This window comes from Bombus pyrosoma, linkage group LG3 (genome assembly GCF_014825855.1).
Source record: "Bombus pyrosoma isolate SC7728 linkage group LG3, ASM1482585v1, whole genome shotgun sequence".
NCBI classification, from domain to species: Eukaryota; Metazoa; Arthropoda; class Insecta; order Hymenoptera; family Apidae; genus Bombus; species Bombus pyrosoma.
Genome location: NC_057772.1, coordinates 2,784,257 through 2,803,532, shown reverse-complemented (window position 1 = coordinate 2,803,532; position 19,276 = coordinate 2,784,257). Strand labels below are relative to the sequence as shown.

The window sequence follows — 19,276 nt, the reverse complement described above, 5'->3', positions numbered from 1 at the left end:
TAACTTCCGGTGACGTTAGATTTGCAGCGTTGCCATATTTCGTGAATGTGGACAGAAGCACAACTGTTTATAATGGTTATATTAGATTAGTGTTTGTTAGAGAATATTGTTAATTAATTGCTAAGAACCATGGCTTCCTTAGTTGCGGATTATGGAACTTCCTCGAGTTCAGAAAGTAGCGGTGATGATATTTCAGACGGTGTCGATAACACGTAAGCTTTTACCCTCATGAACCAGTTTCCCTATTGTTTGTTTTCTCCCTTCCTTCGTATAACCCTTCATAATCTCATAAATTTTGACTCCTAAAACAAATTACATGTTATTATGTCATTACATTCTTAACACTGTATTTTGTGTAAATGTATGTTTATTTTTCGTGAAATATATAACTTTATATATTTTCGTCTGAATTGGCGAAATGAAAATTAGAGAAAGTATGTTCACTTCTTAAATTTTATGTTCTACAATATTAATGTGGTATTTGTTTTCTTTTCTTTTGTATTAATAATTTTTTAATGTCACGTTTCGATATTAATAAACTAAATGCATAACGATATTTTGCATTTTTTATAGATTAATGTTATTTTTATATCTATATTAATATAAGCATATTAAATCACAGTTAGTAGTTACACATCAGATTGAATTTGTTCTTTGTAATCTGATATTGCCTAACCCTTAGTTTTAAGGAAGAGGAAGAAGAGGATGACGAAGAAGAAGAACATAATGAGAATAATGAAATATGTAAAACAGCTTCCAAAGAGAAACTTCCATTACCAACCCCTGACTTTAATGGTATACCCACGATGAAAACTTCAGTCTTCTCAAATCCATTTGTTGAAGCAGAAAAAGCAAAGAGTGCAATTCTTGAGAAACATGTGAAAATGACGCCAACTCTTGATGATACAAAAATGATAAATGGCAGAAAGATTTGTTGGAATTATAGGAAAGGTAGATGCCGATTTGGTCATAATTGTACCTTTGCACATGATTCAGATTTACATCGTACAGCAGCTGAGTTAGAAGCAATTAGAACACCACAGGAAACAGTTATTTGTCAGACCCAGTATAATGGCCAAGTTGCCATCAATGATGATGATGAGATAGATCAAGAAAATAATCAAATGAATAGACGTAAGAAAAGGCCAGGATTAAGTCAATCTTTAGTACCAAGCAAAAAAGTCTTAAAAATGTACAAAGCACAACAAGCTAAAGCTATTAGTAGGTAAATGTAACTGTGTCAAGCATACGAATGATGTTAACATTTAATTAGCTGCTATGAAATGGGAGTAACTTATGATTTATATGCTTTATAACTAAAATGAATTTATACAAGTGGAATTGATTATAAATTGTGTAAAAAATGATAATCAAAAAGCATGAAATGGTTTATAAGCGAAAAACAGTATAAAAGATTAATAATTTCTTTACATATGAACAAAGGAAAAAAAATAAAACAAATATATGCTTCCAGTAAAATTTTACAAAAAGATATGACACATGCAGATAATGCCTATTTCTAAATGAATTGAAAGTTTCAGGATGATTTAAATACTACTTAATATTTATAAAAAGAAGTGTTTGTTATGTATATAAAGAATATAGAGTTTAATTATATAATTAATACTTCCAGGGACCTGTATAAGTGGATCATAATTCATTGTCTTGCATGCAAATAGTTTTATAAATATATTTCTATTTATACTTGGTATTCTTAACTTGCCCATGAAAAAATGAAACATGTCTTCTTACTACTTATATTCTGTTACGTAATTTAATTACCTATATGTCTCTCTTTCATTAGAAAGAGGCAGCTATTTCAAAGTTTTCCTGTATCAGAACTGTGAAATATTTACAAGTAACTATAAATAGCTATTCTACCTAGATTGGGGCTAGATAGATACAAAATATCACTACAGCTTTACTAAACATTTTTTAGATCCTGTTTAATGTACAGAGCAAAAATTATCTATATGAAAGTGATGTATGTAAAGAAAGGATTACGCGAGTTGTGTACAATATTGTTAATACTTTTTCTTGATAAACTATTTAATCTAGTATATATCTTAGATACTAATAACACAATATTATAACAATGGTATACCAAAAAAAGAAAAAAACTATAATTACGCTTCCATTATGCATTACTTTTTATATAATGTTATAAGATGTAAAATAAGGCTTTATAATTCTACATGGAACAGTGAAACGTTAAATATTTGGTTTCATCAATGTAATGTCACGTAGCTCCCTTTTCACATGATTTATCTGTGTCAGTATTTTTACTATTAAAATTTTTTTACTGTGTATTACCGTGTATTATAACACACTATGTGTGTATGTACTGTCTACTTCCTATATACGTAATTCGTATTTCATTAAACTTCAGCAATATATTAAATACGAAAAAAAATTAATTTATTACAACAGAAGATGAATGTGAAGTCCGAAAATGTCTATATGTCGGAGAATGTAACACAAACACAGGTTTATGACTTTCCTTCTTTATTTTATATAGCAATAAGTTTATGAAGGGAAATTTTTCGAAAGAGCAATAAATTACAATGACCAAGATATTACTAGTTTCTATCCTTCTCCTAGCTGTACCATATGAAAATCGGTATAAGTTTCAATCTGCAAAATAAAATGATAATAAATTACTTAGCTTATATGAATAATTTGAAAGAACGAAAAAGAGAAGGAGTATATCAAAATGAGTAAAAAATGATAGGCACATGACATTTTATTAGACAATCATGAGTACAATATATGAATTCAGACCAATTATATATGGCATAAGTGCATTGATAACTGATTATTGCATCTTTCATTGAAAATATATATTTATATATCATTTTTTTCACTTCTGTGACTGAACATCTCACAGGCACTTTGTCTCTAAATAATAGTAAAGTTTGTGACAAATGTTTTTATGTAAAATAAGATATAAGATATATATATATCTTATTTTACATAGTTTATGTTCATTAAATTATGTTCAATGACAAAACAATGTTTATTGATAGATTAAATAATAAAATGAACGTTCTTCATAAGGGACTGCAATATAGAAATCGATATTTTTATTTAACCCAACAACATTTCCAATAAATTAATTAATCATACTTTTCGTAATTACTCAACGATATTATTCATCTAAAGACAAGTCAAATATTAGATTTATGTCAGTATTTTATAAGACACCACTAATGATTAATTTATTTGTAAAATTTATGTCTATAGTAGGGACCAAAGTTTTCCGTCTACAATACTATCCATAAATTTAAAGTTGTTCACATTAGTGCAGAGTGTTACTTTTCTATTGAGATAATGTTAAATATTTCTAAAGTAAAGTATACCTCATACAGATCGTTTGTTCTTGAATAATTACATAGCTCCGTACGTGTTTTGTATGCTATGTATTACATGTGTTTTGTATCACAATTGTTCATAGTAATATTCTTAAATAAAGAGTTACTACGGTACTCTAGATAAAACACACAACGAAGCAAAGAGATGAAAAGTGAAATAGAGTGATTTAGATGTAAAAATGCTTGGTATATTAATCGACATCACTTGTTAAACAAATTGGTAAAAAATAAGTTACAGTCGAATTATTAAGTACATTTCGCATTGGTACCTTCAAAGTGTGCACGCAAAATTAATTAAAAAATAGGTATTATAGTTTGTAAGTTTATCATTTTCGTATTGCCTAAGGAATTTTAGATCGATATAGCTGTCAGTGCCAATAAAATATTTTGTTTCTTTTTAGAATTGTGTAATTTGTCCCTTATCATTGCCTAATGTATTTATACCGTCGTGTTTTCACATCGTTTCGAAACCTGCTCTCATTACATCTCTTCGTACTTTTTCATTTTAAGGATCATCATTTAGTGTTTCGTAGGACTACCGCATTCTTGAGTATTGCTTTTTATACTATTTTGTTCGGCAAATTTCACGATACCATTCGTAACACCGTAGACACCATTCTGTACGCCATTTACAACTTTATCTACACTATTTATAACAACGTCCACACCATTGACTCTACAACAATCAAGTCCATTTACTGTTTTTTTAACCGATGTATCTTTCGCTTCTGAAGTGCAAGTACTTTTTGTTTCTGTCGATCCAGATTCCGTTAAGCCTGCAAGAGCGTAATCTGTGCAATTTAAAAGAAACTGATCAAACAAGAAAGACAATCAAAGACAGATCTACGCGAAAAAGAGTGTATCAAACGATTTTCTTGATATATATCTTATTCATTAAAGAAATATGTGTAATTTATCAGTTACAGATGTCTGTATAATTTAATGGCAAACGATATTCGATACGTACCTTGTAAATTGTGGCAGAATTTATTAGTACTGTTCCATTCTTCTCTTAGACTGAGATTGAACATACTGTAATCTGGATTTCCAGTGACTTCTTTTTCGATTCTCAGGAACTGTGGTAATATGTTCTTAAGCTGGTCTCCGGATAATGCTGTGTACGTTTCAAGCAGCATCAATCCCCGACACCTGTAATCATATTAGACACGTTTATCTATATATATATATATATATAAATATATAATAAATTATTTCGTTACACGATTGCGCGTGATTTCTTAACTCTGACCTTGGATGAGCTGGTTCTCTGTATATATCTAATTGAAAATACTGATTGTTGATGAGGAAACATCGTCGACGCTTGAAGATGGTGAAATGCGAGTCATCGCGTTGAGCGAGCATGTTCAAATAATCTCGATGAGTCAATTGTGTTTTCACTTCGATCACTTGGCCGCACATTTTTGGACGTCGAATTGTATGAATGTAAGACCAGTGACCTATCAATATAAATCTATATGTGATTACGCGTTATCGATACAGACGTGTTAGCATTGTAAATCTCAAATAGTAACTATCTCGACAACCTTTTTGCCCACGTTTACGCAGACGAGCCTGCATCTTCGGATTGTTACTTTGGAGGTAGTTATGGACGACATCAAAGTCCTGGAACGGCGGGAACTCAGAGTCTGCCGGTAAAGGACCTTTGACAAGGAACTTGACTTTTCTGCTACTTGCTCTCAATCTGTCTCCGGTGTCGATACCCAGCTTCTGGCACACGCATTCGATCATACGACAGAGTTTCGCTTCAAAGTCCTGCGAATTGTCTATTACATCGAAGTAAGGATGCCCGACCCAGGCGGCCGCCGCTTTGTAATCGAGTTCTCTGGCTACCACGACGCCTTCCGAACGGCACGCGTGATCTTCCGTCGAGTAGAATTCTTCGGCGCCGTTTGCTGCCGAGACCATATGGATGATCTGATTGTACCTGTTGTCTCGAAGCTCCACGTTGTTCCATCCGTTCGAAGCCATCATCAGTTCCCATTTATCTTTCGATATAACTAAATTAAAGAAGAGAAACATGTGGTTTAACTTTGATTCGTAAAGGACCAGAGGAAAAGATAGGGACAGTTATTAATATCGCTCACATGCAGAGGCATCCATGGCACCACGATCACAGATAATAAGACAATTTCGCGAACAGCTGTCACCCAGCTGGAAGAACGTATTCTCTATCTGTATCATCGTGCGCAGAAGATTCTCTTGAAATTTGAACGCTGAAACAGATTAAGATAAATCACGTACAATTTTAGATCGGTCAATGCGAAACAAGTAAAGCAACTATCGTTATAGTTTCTTGGTTCTACGAGTCAACTTTTACACGCTACCTGGCTGATCGGTAACTACGCAACAATTACTTTTCCCGTCTTTCCAACTGTTTACGTAATCGCAAGCCATTAATTGATCGAACGTAGGAATTTATTAGCACATTTGCACAGTTACATTGATAAGCGATAATGATCGCGTATTTTTCTCAACGAATGATCATATGCGTAACGCTACTACCAACGTAACACGGTGATTAATTTAAATTTCTTCGAAGTAGCGTGCTCGTTAACTTCTATAGGTATTTCAAGTCCTCTCGTTTCGACGTCGTTCAAATAAAAAAAAAAAAAAAAAAAAAAGAGAGAAAAAAAGGTAAATATCAAGCACGAGGTTGATGCTATATTTTACGTGAAAATTATCTTAATAGCTCGCGTGATAATCAACGCGTTATTAACTAAAGCGATTAGGATCGATCGGATCCAAGAACAAATCACAGCTTTATCTAATCGAGGTCAACTGCCAAGAGCTTCGATACACGATCCTTTCAAATAATTAAAATCGTGTTATCGCGAGAGCCGACAAATCGAAAAGCTCGAAAAGTTTTGTAATCGTCGAAATAGGAAATACGAGGATCGAAGTTGGCTCTCTTAACAACATCTTTCCAGCCTTTTATTTTCCTTTTCTTTTCTTTTTCTTTTCTTTCTTTTTGTGCAGACGATACTCCAGATCTGTTTATGTACACGTCTCACAGTGCTTTATCTACATATATATTTCTACGTTTCTCGCATCTTGACCCAAAGTCAAGTTGGCCCAGCTGATATCTGATATGGTCCACGTATTTTTTTCCAACGAAATCCACCACAGACAAACAAGTTTCGCATTAGTCGTTGCCCGTTCAGACACTCGTTGCTTGCACACATCTGCCAGAGATACGTCGCATCGTTTCAGACGGGCCAGACGGGCCAACCGACTGTTATTACCGCGTGTATGCGTGTGTGAGTTCTTGTCACGATACGTTCTCGTTATCGAAACGGCGAGAAAAACTCCAATTAACGGAATGATCGTCTGCAGGCTTTGACGGTGTTCGATAATCGTTCGCAACGATTGGCGTTTTTGATTATCGAGCCGTAACCAGATTCAGCATTTCCCAGTATCAGCATCGTGAACGCGTCTTCATCTCGACGTCCGCGGTTCCACGAGCATAAAACAATCGCGACTAATGGTCCGTGGGACGTCTTTATGATTTAACGGATGAACGACGACGAATATCGTGGATATCGTGTGTGCAATTAATAGCATCGAACGTCTGGCGTGAACGCCTGCATACATTTATTAGCAACGGGCTATTACGCTCCCGAAAGTTAATAGAATTGGCAAGGAGAGCCGACAAGTACATACGAGGTTGATCTTTTATCACGGAGGAATGTACTTTCTCGAACTCGTCGTGAATCTTCTCTCGATTCACTACACGATTAAAAACGATCGAACAAGATTTATTCGACACGTACACGAATACGACGCAAGTATACAGAACGAACGAGAGTAAACGTTCGGAAGGAAATGCTGGACGGTGTATGCGATGAAAATGCTCATACCTAATTTACCAAGAGTGGCACAATGACACGACTCGATCGGTCGCACAGGCGGGTTTCTAGCAGCAGGGATCGACACGAATCGCTCTAGCAAGGCGACCGGACGGCGAGCCTCTTTTACTTTCGACAACGTTAAACAGCGTACAGAGATTACCGCTTCTGAGAAGTAAATACAATTATCGGGTACCAATAATCGCGTTCCTCTAACTACATACGGTGCATAGAATTACAGACATTACACGAACACAAGGAACAGAATTCGATAAAAGGAGAAAAGTGGGTTACCGACAAGCGAGAAATACCGAAAAACGAATGTCAAACGATCTTTAGGATCGTTCGGCGTGTAATCTCTGTATTTGCGATTTTTTTTTCTTTTTTCTTTTTTTTTTGTTACGTTCGTGGTGAAAATAAAAGATAGGCAAACTTTTTTTCGTCTGTGTCGCTTTTAAAAACGGGGGCACTTTCTAAAACTCACCCTCACCAGAGTCAACTTCCAAGATCTCCGGCCACCTTGCTTCGCCTTTGTCCGACCTGTTCCTGCAATGTCGCTGCGAGGACTTCGTAATCGAAGGACGCGACCCGGATCCCTTTGCTAGAACCAACCGACCTTGAAGACACTTCCAGTTCGATAAGCCTCTGCTGTCGTGTATTCTCTCCCTCTCCCTCGCCCTCCTCCCCCCCCTTTTAGCCGCTTTTCCTTTTTCTCATGCACGGTTTAATTAAATCGTGCCAGGACGATCCATAGCTACGCGTTATCCGCGGTTTTCCACCTTGTCTCTCCGCATTGAAATTGCTTGACATTTTGCACGCAAGCTCGTCTCCACGCGATACCAAGCGTCGCGATTCCCCTTGCAATTAATTTCTTTTAAGAAAATTTCTCTAAATACACGAGCGACGTTACCAGTTGCTTTTGTATTTGCGAAACTTTCGTTGCAAACGTATAATTTGTCAACGTTCGATTTTCTACGCTATAGCCCGGTTCGAGTTGGTCGTCACGTGCTTGAACTTTGAGCGAAAGAGCCAATTTCTCGCAAGCACGATTCTGTGTAATAAATCACGGTTAAGCTTTGGAAGGATGAAATAGCTGGCCGAGGGTTGAAATCGACGAGCGAGATCTACTCGGTTCTGCGCGTCAACGAATACGACGAAAGGCAATTGCTGCGTCGACAGACACGTGGGCTCGATAAAAAACACTGGAAATGTATCACACGCCAGTGGATAATGTTTCCGTGCGTTGGCGAAAAAAGAACGAAGGATCCGCGCGGTACCAGGCGCTTTCGACTTTAGCTTTCCAATTGACGAAAGAAGGAAGACATTCCAATTATGATTTTTAACAACCTGCGCGAAATTCAACGCATTCTCAACAACGCAGTAATCATTCGCCAAGGTTTCTATCAAAGGAATCGGATAATCAAAAATCGAGCAACATCTGCATTATCCGTGTTTAATAATCGCGTCGAATGGAATGTTCTCTTTTTTTTTTTTCTTTTTTTAGATAAAGAGAAGCGATTTAGCTGTCAGTTAACGAAATTTTTAATGTAATTTTCTCAAGTACGACGCAGATAGAAAAATCTACATAAATGAATATGCATTAACTATTTCACGATGCGTCAGTACTCTTTTACTAATCGCGCAAATTCATTCGACTCGCTCCAGCTTGAGATATCTTGTCATAACCAGAAGACTTGTTAATTGTAACCGGTTGTTATTAATTCTTGGGTGCAGCTCGACATTGAAAGAATTACCGCCGCTCCACTAAATTCACAGCAAAAAACAAAAAAAAAAAAAAAAGTGTTTTGCGTTGTTTGCCTATATGAACTTGTACGACGCGATAGCGTATCAATATTTCATAAGCTACATTTTTCACGTTTCATTTGCATACCCAATTACATTTCATTACCGCGAACTGTTTAAGGCTTAAGTGTTTCTGGTCGGAACCGGAAAGCGTTAACGCGTTCGTGTCTTATCGATCATATCCCATCTCGCGTACTAAACTTTGTAGGAAAATGAAAGATGAAATTTTGTGTAAGAACGGACACGGAAGAAGTTGATCGATCAACGAACGCTGCGGTTCTTCGACGACTAAATTATTTTTTGTGAACATCGTACATGAAAAAACGTTGAGTCTCGAGCGGTATACTTAAATAGTTTTGAACCGTGGCTCGTTTCATCGCTTTTGCGCTACGCTCGTTTAATCATCTTGACGAGCCGACGAGTTCGCAACAACATTCGACGCGCCTCTTTGAAACATAATTTCATTTCCGCATCAACTTTGATCCGCCAGAGGTTTGACGTTTCAAAAGCTAACGGGGAAGCGATGACTTTGGAGCGCGAGTCCTTCTCTCCACCTTTCTTGCGACTCTCCTTTTCATCTGAATCTTTGATTTTTCGCGGAATACACTAAACGCACTGATCTATGGTTTAAAATTCTACTTTTTAACATTGTAACGTGGAAGAAAATTGTAACACTTATTGTAACGCTTATAAGATTGCGATAAACTACTGCTCGATCCTCGACGGATTATAGAAGAGATAAAGCTCATAACGAATTGTTTATTCCCATCGTCTTTAACATCTTGCCAGTTATTATCTTTGACAAGTGTGTTCTGGGCCTCACTGTTTGCTGTAATAACGTACGATACAAGGAGGAATGTTTTGGGAAAGGGGTGAAAAAAAGGAGAAGAAAGAAGCCGAGGCAATTGGTTGAGACGCGAACTCATAATATGTAAAAGCAAATTGGAGCTAAGCCAGAGAACGGTGCGCGTACTCTAACTACGATAGAGGGGAACTGACAATCGAGTGGACAGCGTCGAATATAAATTTATTAATAACCGGTGCTCGGTATAACGAACTTCTTACGAAGTGTCTGATACATCGGAGAATATATGGAACGCACTTCGTCACAATCGACCTACATTAACCGATGAACGTTGGATCTATCGCGCGTATCGATACCAGCGAATAATGATAAATTGTAATGACTTCAATCACGGCCTACCACACACGCATTTACACCACTTCTCTTTGTTATAATTCACGTATGGATAAACAAACAAATGCATCAATATCATTTTTTCCTCGATAGCGTAAATGCGATGTAAGTGTAAGAAGAAATCGTGCTAGATGATGGTAACGAAAATCGACAAGCATTATAAGTACGATTTGACGAATCTATTTAAAGAAGAAGCCAAAAGGAGGATATAGTCGCACGAAGCCCGATTTGTATCGGTGTTTCAATGCCACGGATCAAACCCGACAAATACAATTATATAAAAGCAGGTAAGCCAGGCTGAAGCAAACACACGCGAAAAAGGTGGGTTTTTCACGATGCACGGCGGGAATTCGAGCAATTTGGAATGCAAATTTCTAAGTGGTATTTGCATCGAGAACTTGGCGTTGGTCGTTGGATCGCCAGGGTACATAGTTACCATCCGGCGACTCTTTCGCATCGAAAAACCTGTTGGAAGCTTTGAAGACGATGGAACTGGTATTTCAATTTCATATAGGATGAAGCAACGAATCTGGCAAGAAATAGCGGATGATACGTAACGACTGGTACGTTTTACAAGAAAATACATAGAAAGACGCGTTAAATAAATAGCAGTAACGAGAAATCACGAATTTCAAGCTAGGCACGTTGCACGCCTTTGACAAAACTCTGATCCCAATTTTCCGTTACGTAATTCCTCGTGTGGTATATTATTATCTCATGGTTAATCTCGTGGGGTGTGCAAATAGAATGGAAAATATGTATAGATCGATGTGGCATCTCGTTGAATCAGTTGGTCGCCTTAATCGATACGTAAACGAGCATTTTCAATTAATAATTAAACGTTAACAATTTTCTAGCTTAATTTACGCGGGATTTACGTAGAAGATGACAAACGCATAGCTGTGAATTTGCGCTATAAGATGACGAAGTTGCGGACGAATAAAATGGTTGGAACAAAGGTAAAGCGAGAAAGGTGAAAGAAATATTACCGTGCTATCTTTTGCTTTATTTTAAGGCAAATGTGCTCCCCGCTATCGCGATACTCGGGTGTATACAGCTGTCTGGTACAATTCCACGCAAAAAACTTTAAAAGATCTTTTTGTAGTAATTCGTTAGGATAATTGTAGCCTAAAAAATCGTCGCGATAATATAATCGTGTGCATTACGTAACGATAAGCGGCTTAACAGTTTCGCTCGCAAGGAAACGTCCTATCGTAATCCAAATATCAACCACGACCGTAGGAATTTATCAGAAACATATAAATGCTTTTTTGTAATTAGGTATGAACGATTAATCGCATAATAAGTAGGCTCGCTCAAGAAGGCATCTGACTGACCTATCGAAGAAAAGTTCACTATCCAGAATGGAACAGGGATGCTTTGTCATTGAAATAATTATAGGAAGCCCATGTTTCAAAGAAGACTTTGTATTCACGGCCGCTCCATAGAAGACTCTTTTAAAATACGTACTTATATTTTGTCAAGCAGTCGAGATAACGATGTTTATAATATAATCAATAATTAGATACGACTTCTTGATGATATATCGTTTTATGTGGGCGTTGATAAACTTCCTTGTCAGGTCAACGACAAATATTTTCGATTCTAACAAAGTACACACAAATGCATTGCATATAAATCCCGAAAGACCTCGACTCTTTTCTCGTCGTCTTTGAACGTACCTCGACGGAAATCAATTATTTTTCTCTTTTTCTCTTATTCTTGTTATTTCTCTCTACTTGGTTACCCATCGAATAACGAGCGAGTTCAGAACACAAGGATCGTCGTGAAAAACACGGTCTGTATCTCGTGACTCGATCGCGTTTGCCACTTTGCGAGACTCTTGGCAAGTCGCCGATTTTCATTTTACGCAATCACCGGACGTTATACATTGGCCATTCTTCTTCAGCCCATCCGCAACCAACTGTACGAATTGTTCTGTTTTTAATGTACGCGAAATCCTTTTCTTTTTTAAAGGTTTCCCCTCGCGGCTCTAAAACTAAATCGTTTTCTACGTCGTTTCGCTCGCTTCGACGTTTCGGTGAAGCATTTGACGGAAACTCGATGATGGAACACCGAATGACGTAGACTGACGTAACGTTGCGTAATTCGACGTGAAACAGCCTCACGTTGGCAAAAATTGCAATTTCGATCTATTGACGATCATCGACTGATACAAACGTTCGTTCGGTTGCAAATAAGCTTTGTTATCGAATCTTTTTAACGAACGATACTGCGAAAAAGCAGTGTTCAAGGTAATCTAATCTGATTTTCTTGTATCCGGTCGCGTATTTTAACAAACACGATCCGATGCTTCGTAACAATAATCACAAATATATTTTGCAGAAGAACTGAATTATCAGCTTTTTTTTTTATATATACCGTGAAAAAATATACGCGCTTTTTATCTTCCGGTCTTGTATTTGAACAAATCGTATCGTTGATAAACACGAAGAGACTTCGTAATATTGATTTCGTTTCGGCGTCTTTCAAAAGTTCGTTCTTTTCCCGTAAATCGTACCAGCGCGCTTATTGTTTCGCGCCATTTCCATCTCTGTCACATTTTGCGCGGTAAAAACGCAGTTGTGTTTTAAACGGATAGATCCGACGGGCGTTTACGTAGCACGCGACTTAAGGCCAGCACCGACGAACCAGGTAATTTGAGATTGTCATTGAGCATGGATGGCTTCCTCGCACCTAATGGAAAGTTTCGTCGATGACAGTCGACGCATACGCAATGATATCAATACTTAAGCGGCAGCAAGGGGTAAAACGAGAGGGCATGAGAGGTACTCGTGCAGACCAGCGATCGATACCGCCATGACATTGTGTCTCTCCGCGTATCCGCTCTATCATAATCGCAAGATAACCGCGTTCAAAATCCGCCACGAACTTCCATCTTCGTCGTAAATTCAGATTTATTAACTGAAAGACGTTTTACAAATAAAACGGTTCGTTGATCGATGTTTTAGATTTTCCCGTACAAGCTAGAACACAAGATAGAATCTTTGAACGAAGAAGCAAATCGGCGAAAATATTACGATCTCTGCGATTCGTTATTCTGCTTTTAAGTTCGATTCATTCTAGATACGGTTAAAGTTTCGTAAGACGATTCACGGATATACCGGGGCTTCTATGTTGTTTCGCGAAGGCCAGAACGCGCAGATGTAATAAAAGCGGCCAAGTATAAATTTTGTAGCCGGGTAATGTTTCCTTTCTCGTGGAAGCCTCGTAAACGCCTTGTTGCAAGTGCTTTTTTATCAGCACCGTAAACTCAGACCGAGTCTCGCGAAGTTGCGGATACCAACAACAGGTCATAGATAAATGTATAGTAGATAAAACGCGAATCTAAAATACGGTAGCTCGGAATATGCGGATACGCGTGTTCAAAACGAGACTAAAGCTAGAGGTCGTTAGAAAAGGAAAAGTTGAAGTGAACTTACCCTCTTCGGCGTTCAGGTCTGAAAACTTTATGCCGCCGCTGAAATGGAAAAAGCAGACGAGAAATGAAACAGTTGTTAAATTAAAGTTAGAGAAGTGGAGAGAATTTTGGAGAATTCTGTTCGTTCATCGGCCAGAATTTTCCCTCCCTATTAGATATAGTATAGTTGATGTTACTCTGTCAGGAGTGTTGTTTTTCTAAAGAGTCGTGTACCGGCATGCCAATGTCTCGGCCAGAATAGAATTGTACGCGACGCGTATATTCGTTGAACTGTAATGTATACATAGCGTTCTTTCGAATCGATTGATTTTTCCGTTGATGAATCATCGTTTGTCACGATTGGAGTTTACAGCAACTTCCATCGACTGCAGTTCCGATCGTTGACAAAGGATTTAGAAGCACGTTAAACATCTATTGTATATTCTTTCGTTACGAATAGGATCGTCAATCTTTCCTACGCTGTCGCGATTATTACGTCTATTAGTACGGTTATGTGGAACGTCTTAATTAATGAATAATTCTATGACTGGGCAGTGGAAGGTAACGGACTAAACTCTGAACGAAAGCTTGGGCGTACGAATTAAAGCGATTCCTTGCGCATGGAAACCCTATCCATTTCCATCAATATCCAAGAACGTTAAAAGAACGCAATTTCGCGAGTTCTTTTATCCTAAGAGATTGAGGGAAACGAGGAGAGACCGGATGGTTTCCCAAGCAGATCGAATCGGCCTCGGATTTGTATCGAAAACTTTCGTTCTTCGACTACGTTCGTTCCCTTTCTCTGTAACTATAAATTTGTTATCGTGTAATTGCATACCTGAGCAGCACGGTCGCTGTCTCGGGAACACGGAACACCTGAAAAAGAAGACAACCAGCGCTCTATCGAATCCACATCGAAAGGTGATGATAACCCCAAAATCAGTTCGCATATTCGATTCATTCTCTTTTTTTCATACTTCACTTTTTCTCATACCGTTTATCTCAATGAAATACGACTTAGCTCTTATTGCTAGCGTTGTTACGTGGGCGAATAATCTCGATGAAGTAGAAAATCTTTTATTAACAAATTTTAGAGGACGAATGAGTCATGTATGTAAAAACATGTACACGGCGATCCCTTTGTGCGTTGTTAAATATATGTAAGTTTCATTGAACGAACCGGCTAACGTAAAAAGATTAAAGCAAGTAAACTGTATGCCCTGGACGATCCAAAGAAACAAAATTAGATAAATGGATTTGCTTGATGGATTTGTATAATTCAGTTTGGCTATATATGTGTGTGTACATATATAGATTTTAATTAATCAAAAGCTACTGAACTGTTTGGGGTGTTTTATTCAGACCGAATCATCGGTCAAAGAGATAGGCTCACGTAGAAGGAGAATTCATGGGACCCTTTTTTCACAGGGTTGTTATATACCCATTTGTTATACGTAAAGCGGAATGAAAAACAGAGCGAAACATGCCTACCTTCCAGCCCATGTTCTCGAAGAATGTGCATAGCCGTGCCTGTCCGGTTGTTTTACCACCACAAGGTCCTGAAACACAAAAGGGGAAAAATTCTTTAGCCATCTCGCTCGTTTCTTTACCTCTCGGCCGAGAATCCCGATCTCAGCTACTTCTGCGTCCCGTTGTCTGCAACGCGGTGAAATACATAATCATTCCTGAGACGAAGATTAGACGAACGACATTAAAGAAATTATGCGATATTAACAATTCCAATTTCGATAGATAACGGCATATCAATAAAAATAAATGGATAAAGTAGGACTTAAACTACAAAACTTCTACCTTCTTAGATTAAACTGTCATACTTGGAATGCTATTCGACCGACGGCAAAATTTTATTTTATTCATTTATTTCAAAGTAACATGCCGCAAAGGTCACGAAAATGAAAATTAAAAATGTTACCGAAAGTTGGTCCGACTATGAGAGACGAACAAATGCGGACGGAAGGAAAGAAGAAAGGCTGTCTGTTCAAGGATAAAATTACTTTTATTACAAACAATTATAATAAATTAATGAAATAAATTAGAAAAAATGAATGATAATACCAGTGAAATCATAAGTGTGGGTAATTGCTCCTCCAAAATAAGATTAGTACTATCGCTTGCTTTGATCATAATACATACCGCATTGATATGTGTGATCTGTCGATCAATCTTCACAGTGATATTAGAGGCTGATGTCGCTTGTGTGTCATCCATAATGCTGACCGCGTGTATGAAATGAAAACAAGAATGTGAGAATGAGAATGAAAACTCTTGAATCGCACTATTCGACAGATCATACATAACGGTATTTAGCATAATCTAACAATACAATAATAAAACTCCGATCCTAGATTCACCATCAATTTTCAGCTGAAAGATACAAAAATATGGGCATGTACCTTTACATGCTTTAAAGCTACTATGAAGTCAAACGAGACAATGTTATCTTTGAAACACTAGCCGCGTTGTGTTTTATGATGTTTGCCAGATTGTAAATATTTGGTTTCGACTGTCTCGTTGGTCATGGTATGAAAGAAATAGTATTCGCTCGTTACAATTGTTACGAAAATTATTATTGCTTACATCGCTTTTTTAAATCTTCTGATTTTTTTGATGACAAAATTATCACGAATGTAACCTGTAATTACCCACTATTATAATTTCATTAGTATTATCGTTAATTTTTTTTTTTATCTACTATCCATCATCAATTTATTATAACTTATTTCTATATAATAAAGATAATTAATTTTGAATAGACGGTCTTGTCATTTCTTTTCACTCGATTGTTTTCTTTTTATTATTCCTCTTTTGTCGATCTCTCAAGGTCAGACCAGCTTTTAATAGTATTTTTAATTTACATCTTCGTGACATACAATTTCGATCTATATAAAAAGACCGTGCGTGATTTTATCATCAATAGAATAGCGCGGCAAATTAGGTCTAAAACGTCAAGTATTTTAGATAAGAAAACTATTTATTTTAAATAAATAAAATTTATTATTTCGAATTACTTTTGCGTTTAGGAAAGCACATAGCATTTAGTTATTTATTAGACACGCGATAAATTCAACATTACGATTCGTCTGTTTTATGACACCGACTTTCCGTATGTTTGAGCATATTTATCGCTGTTGCTCCAAGCAGTGTTGGCGAGTGAAACGATCCGCGGAGATTAAAAGACGCTCCCCGAGATATGAGATATGATGCATTCGAGATACATTAATGCACCTCAAGTGCATGCAATCGACGGATACTCCGCATGCAATTGGCTAGCCGTGCGCTCATTGACTCGTAATTGGTTCAAATTGTCACTAATACGATAAATATGATGACTGATGATGACATCATAACGCGATAAATAAGAATGTTTGATGTCCGTTCTTTGGATTTGTGTTCACTGGCCAAACGCTGTCGGTAAAAAAGTTCGAAAATGTGCAGGTAACACACTGGTCATTGAATGAATTCTACCGAATATTTAATTTACTTTAGAACACGGGAAATACCAAAAATTGTACGTGTAACGATATATCGAAGCGTTTTATTATGGACGTGTAAATGTAAATTTACGATTATGTGCTCGAGTAAAACGATAATCATCGATTATGATTTATTAATAAAAATATTATCTCGCAGAAACATATCTCTTACTGCTACTGTATATAACATTCGTGTAATTCCTGATAAAATAATTGCACGCTGAACACTCATCAACGGCTGATATCGTCGATATAAGAAAATGTCGTTACGAACAATTGTAAAGACTAATCATGTTTATGTACCGGCGCAAAACGTTTGATTCAAGACTATCGAACCAAATGAAGGAACCCGATCATTGATCATCGTGATCTTTTATTTACGAAGGCTAATAATTCTAGAATAGTCGCTCTATTTCTGACATCAAGTTCTCTCTGTTCAATTGGTCCTTGTTTTAAGTTACATAAAAAGGAAAAATAAAAAGTAAGTTGCTGATGTATATACACATATAATATACAATGTGTTTGAAAAACCATTCAATATGCATATGGTATATAAAACGCACCATACTTAGTAAAAAACTTTGGTAAACGTAGATCGAAAATTCAAATACCATTTCTAAGATACAAAGATTTCCTATTTAGCATCATAATTGACTTACTACTGGCTTTCCGATATTTACAGGAAATGTTCCATTTTTTTTTCTTCCATTGCACGCTTGGCATCTTCTTCTTGACAGAGTCGCGAAATATGGAATGGTTTTTTTCTGAACACTCTGTATAATCAATGTATATACATATATATGGATTTTTATAGAAGTCGTAATTCGATCCTGTATTTTATTTACAAATGTAGAAGTACATAGCACAAACGGGAAAATAAATTTTTATGCATCATATATTGCTCCGACGCTATGCAAATAGTTCGAGATATATGTTTTCCACGAATTAAATATAGCCGGGTCAAGTTTATTTTGTTAACGTTTTTGAAGTAATAGCCGTATTCTATTAAATATAATATTTCGAGTTATTTTATTTCACTTGCTTTGTCTATTCTAAGATCAATTTCAAGTTATCAAATGTGTGTTTTAAGATATCCGTGAAACAGCAAGAAAATTCAAACTGGGTTTGTATAGCTGTCCTTGCGATTAAGTTTGTACGGACTACAAAAAAGAGAATGACTTTCAAAGCACGCAAATTCAATTCGAAATAATGCAATTTCCTTCGTATACCATAGGAATTCAATCAATATTTTCACACCACCGATAAACTCGCAAAGCATTCTACGTGAAACGTGATTGTCACAGCAACGAAACAATGGAAACGAACCACTTTGCGTTTGTTTGTACGTAACAAAAGTTCAGAAATAAATTTCGATAAGTAAAAACTATAGAATCAACGAAAGGATTATAAGGTAGTCGAAACACGTGGTTTCCGCAGACACGCACAGTTCGCCTTTTTCGAAGATATCTTTGTCGAGATAAATATATTATTCGTTTGAAAATATATGGAAGTGTCTATTCAAACGAACGAATGTTTTCGAAACGAAATTACGACGCACGGAATGCGTGACAATGAATTGTTTGCTCTAAGGAAAAAAAGCCGCTTACCTCCAGTGAGCACCACTTTATACAGGCGTTTTTGTTCCATGTTTCAATGAATGTTTTTAGAGGTTTTTTTTCGCTGATCAAGTCCACGAGGTGTTTCGAGTCGACGTCGATGGACGGATCTTCGCCTGGCACGTGAACGGTGTCTACGGTTACAACGAATACTACATGAAAACTTCACCGTATATTTCGATATATCTCGAAGTTAAATACGTTGGAGACATGGGAATAAAGTGATGATATCTCGACGCAGAAAGATAGCAAACTGCTACTCGAGGAAGCAGACGTCCGCCTTAAAATGAAGCGATTCACGAGTTTGGTTAATCGGGTTATGCTATTCCCTCTGTGTTACAGTCATGCGCGACACGGAAACGTACGAATCTACGACCGCTGCTCACGAAACTACCCGAATAGCTCTACACGTTTGTCGCCTTGCTCGATCAGCCGATCACCAATGAATGTTAACTTAAAATTTCGTATTTCGTAAAAATGCTTCCGTCGAAATTGTTTTTTCTTCTT

General features: G+C 36.9%; 2 protein-coding genes across 16 annotated transcripts; one reads left to right on the top strand and one right to left on the bottom strand.

The window, feature by feature from the left end:
- The first annotated feature begins 73 nt into the window (after positions 1-73).
- LOC122566403 lies at positions 74-2,574 on the top strand. Its single transcript, XM_043723618.1, has 2 exons — positions 74-212; positions 683-2,574. The coding sequence occupies exons 1-2, from the start codon at positions 130-132 to the stop codon at positions 1,227-1,229; spliced, it is 630 nt and encodes a 209-aa protein (XP_043579553.1). The 5' UTR covers positions 74-129; the 3' UTR covers positions 1,230-2,574.
- LOC122566397 (TRPL translocation defect protein 14) lies at positions 168-19,038 on the bottom strand. 15 transcript variants are annotated; one of them, XM_043723604.1, is made up of 11 exons: positions 16,689-16,725; positions 16,258-16,312; positions 15,814-15,892; positions 15,151-15,218; positions 13,682-13,719; positions 7,722-7,838; positions 5,477-5,605; positions 4,916-5,389; positions 4,621-4,828; positions 4,339-4,520; positions 168-302 (listed from the first exon to the last, which is right to left on the bottom strand). In XM_043723604.1, exons 1-11 carry the CDS (start codon positions 16,708-16,710, stop codon positions 193-195), a joined length of 1,482 nt encoding a protein of 493 aa, XP_043579539.1. In that variant the 5' UTR covers positions 16,711-16,725; the 3' UTR covers positions 168-192. The 15 variants fall into 15 exon arrangements, with proteins under 15 accessions (XP_043579539.1, XP_043579542.1, XP_043579530.1 ...); XM_043723607.1 differs by lacking the exon at positions 168-302 and adding an exon at positions 2,489-2,634; XM_043723595.1 differs by lacking the exons at positions 168-302; positions 16,689-16,725 and adding exons at positions 2,726-4,162; positions 16,779-16,812.
- Positions 19,039-19,276: the final 238 nt, after the last annotated feature.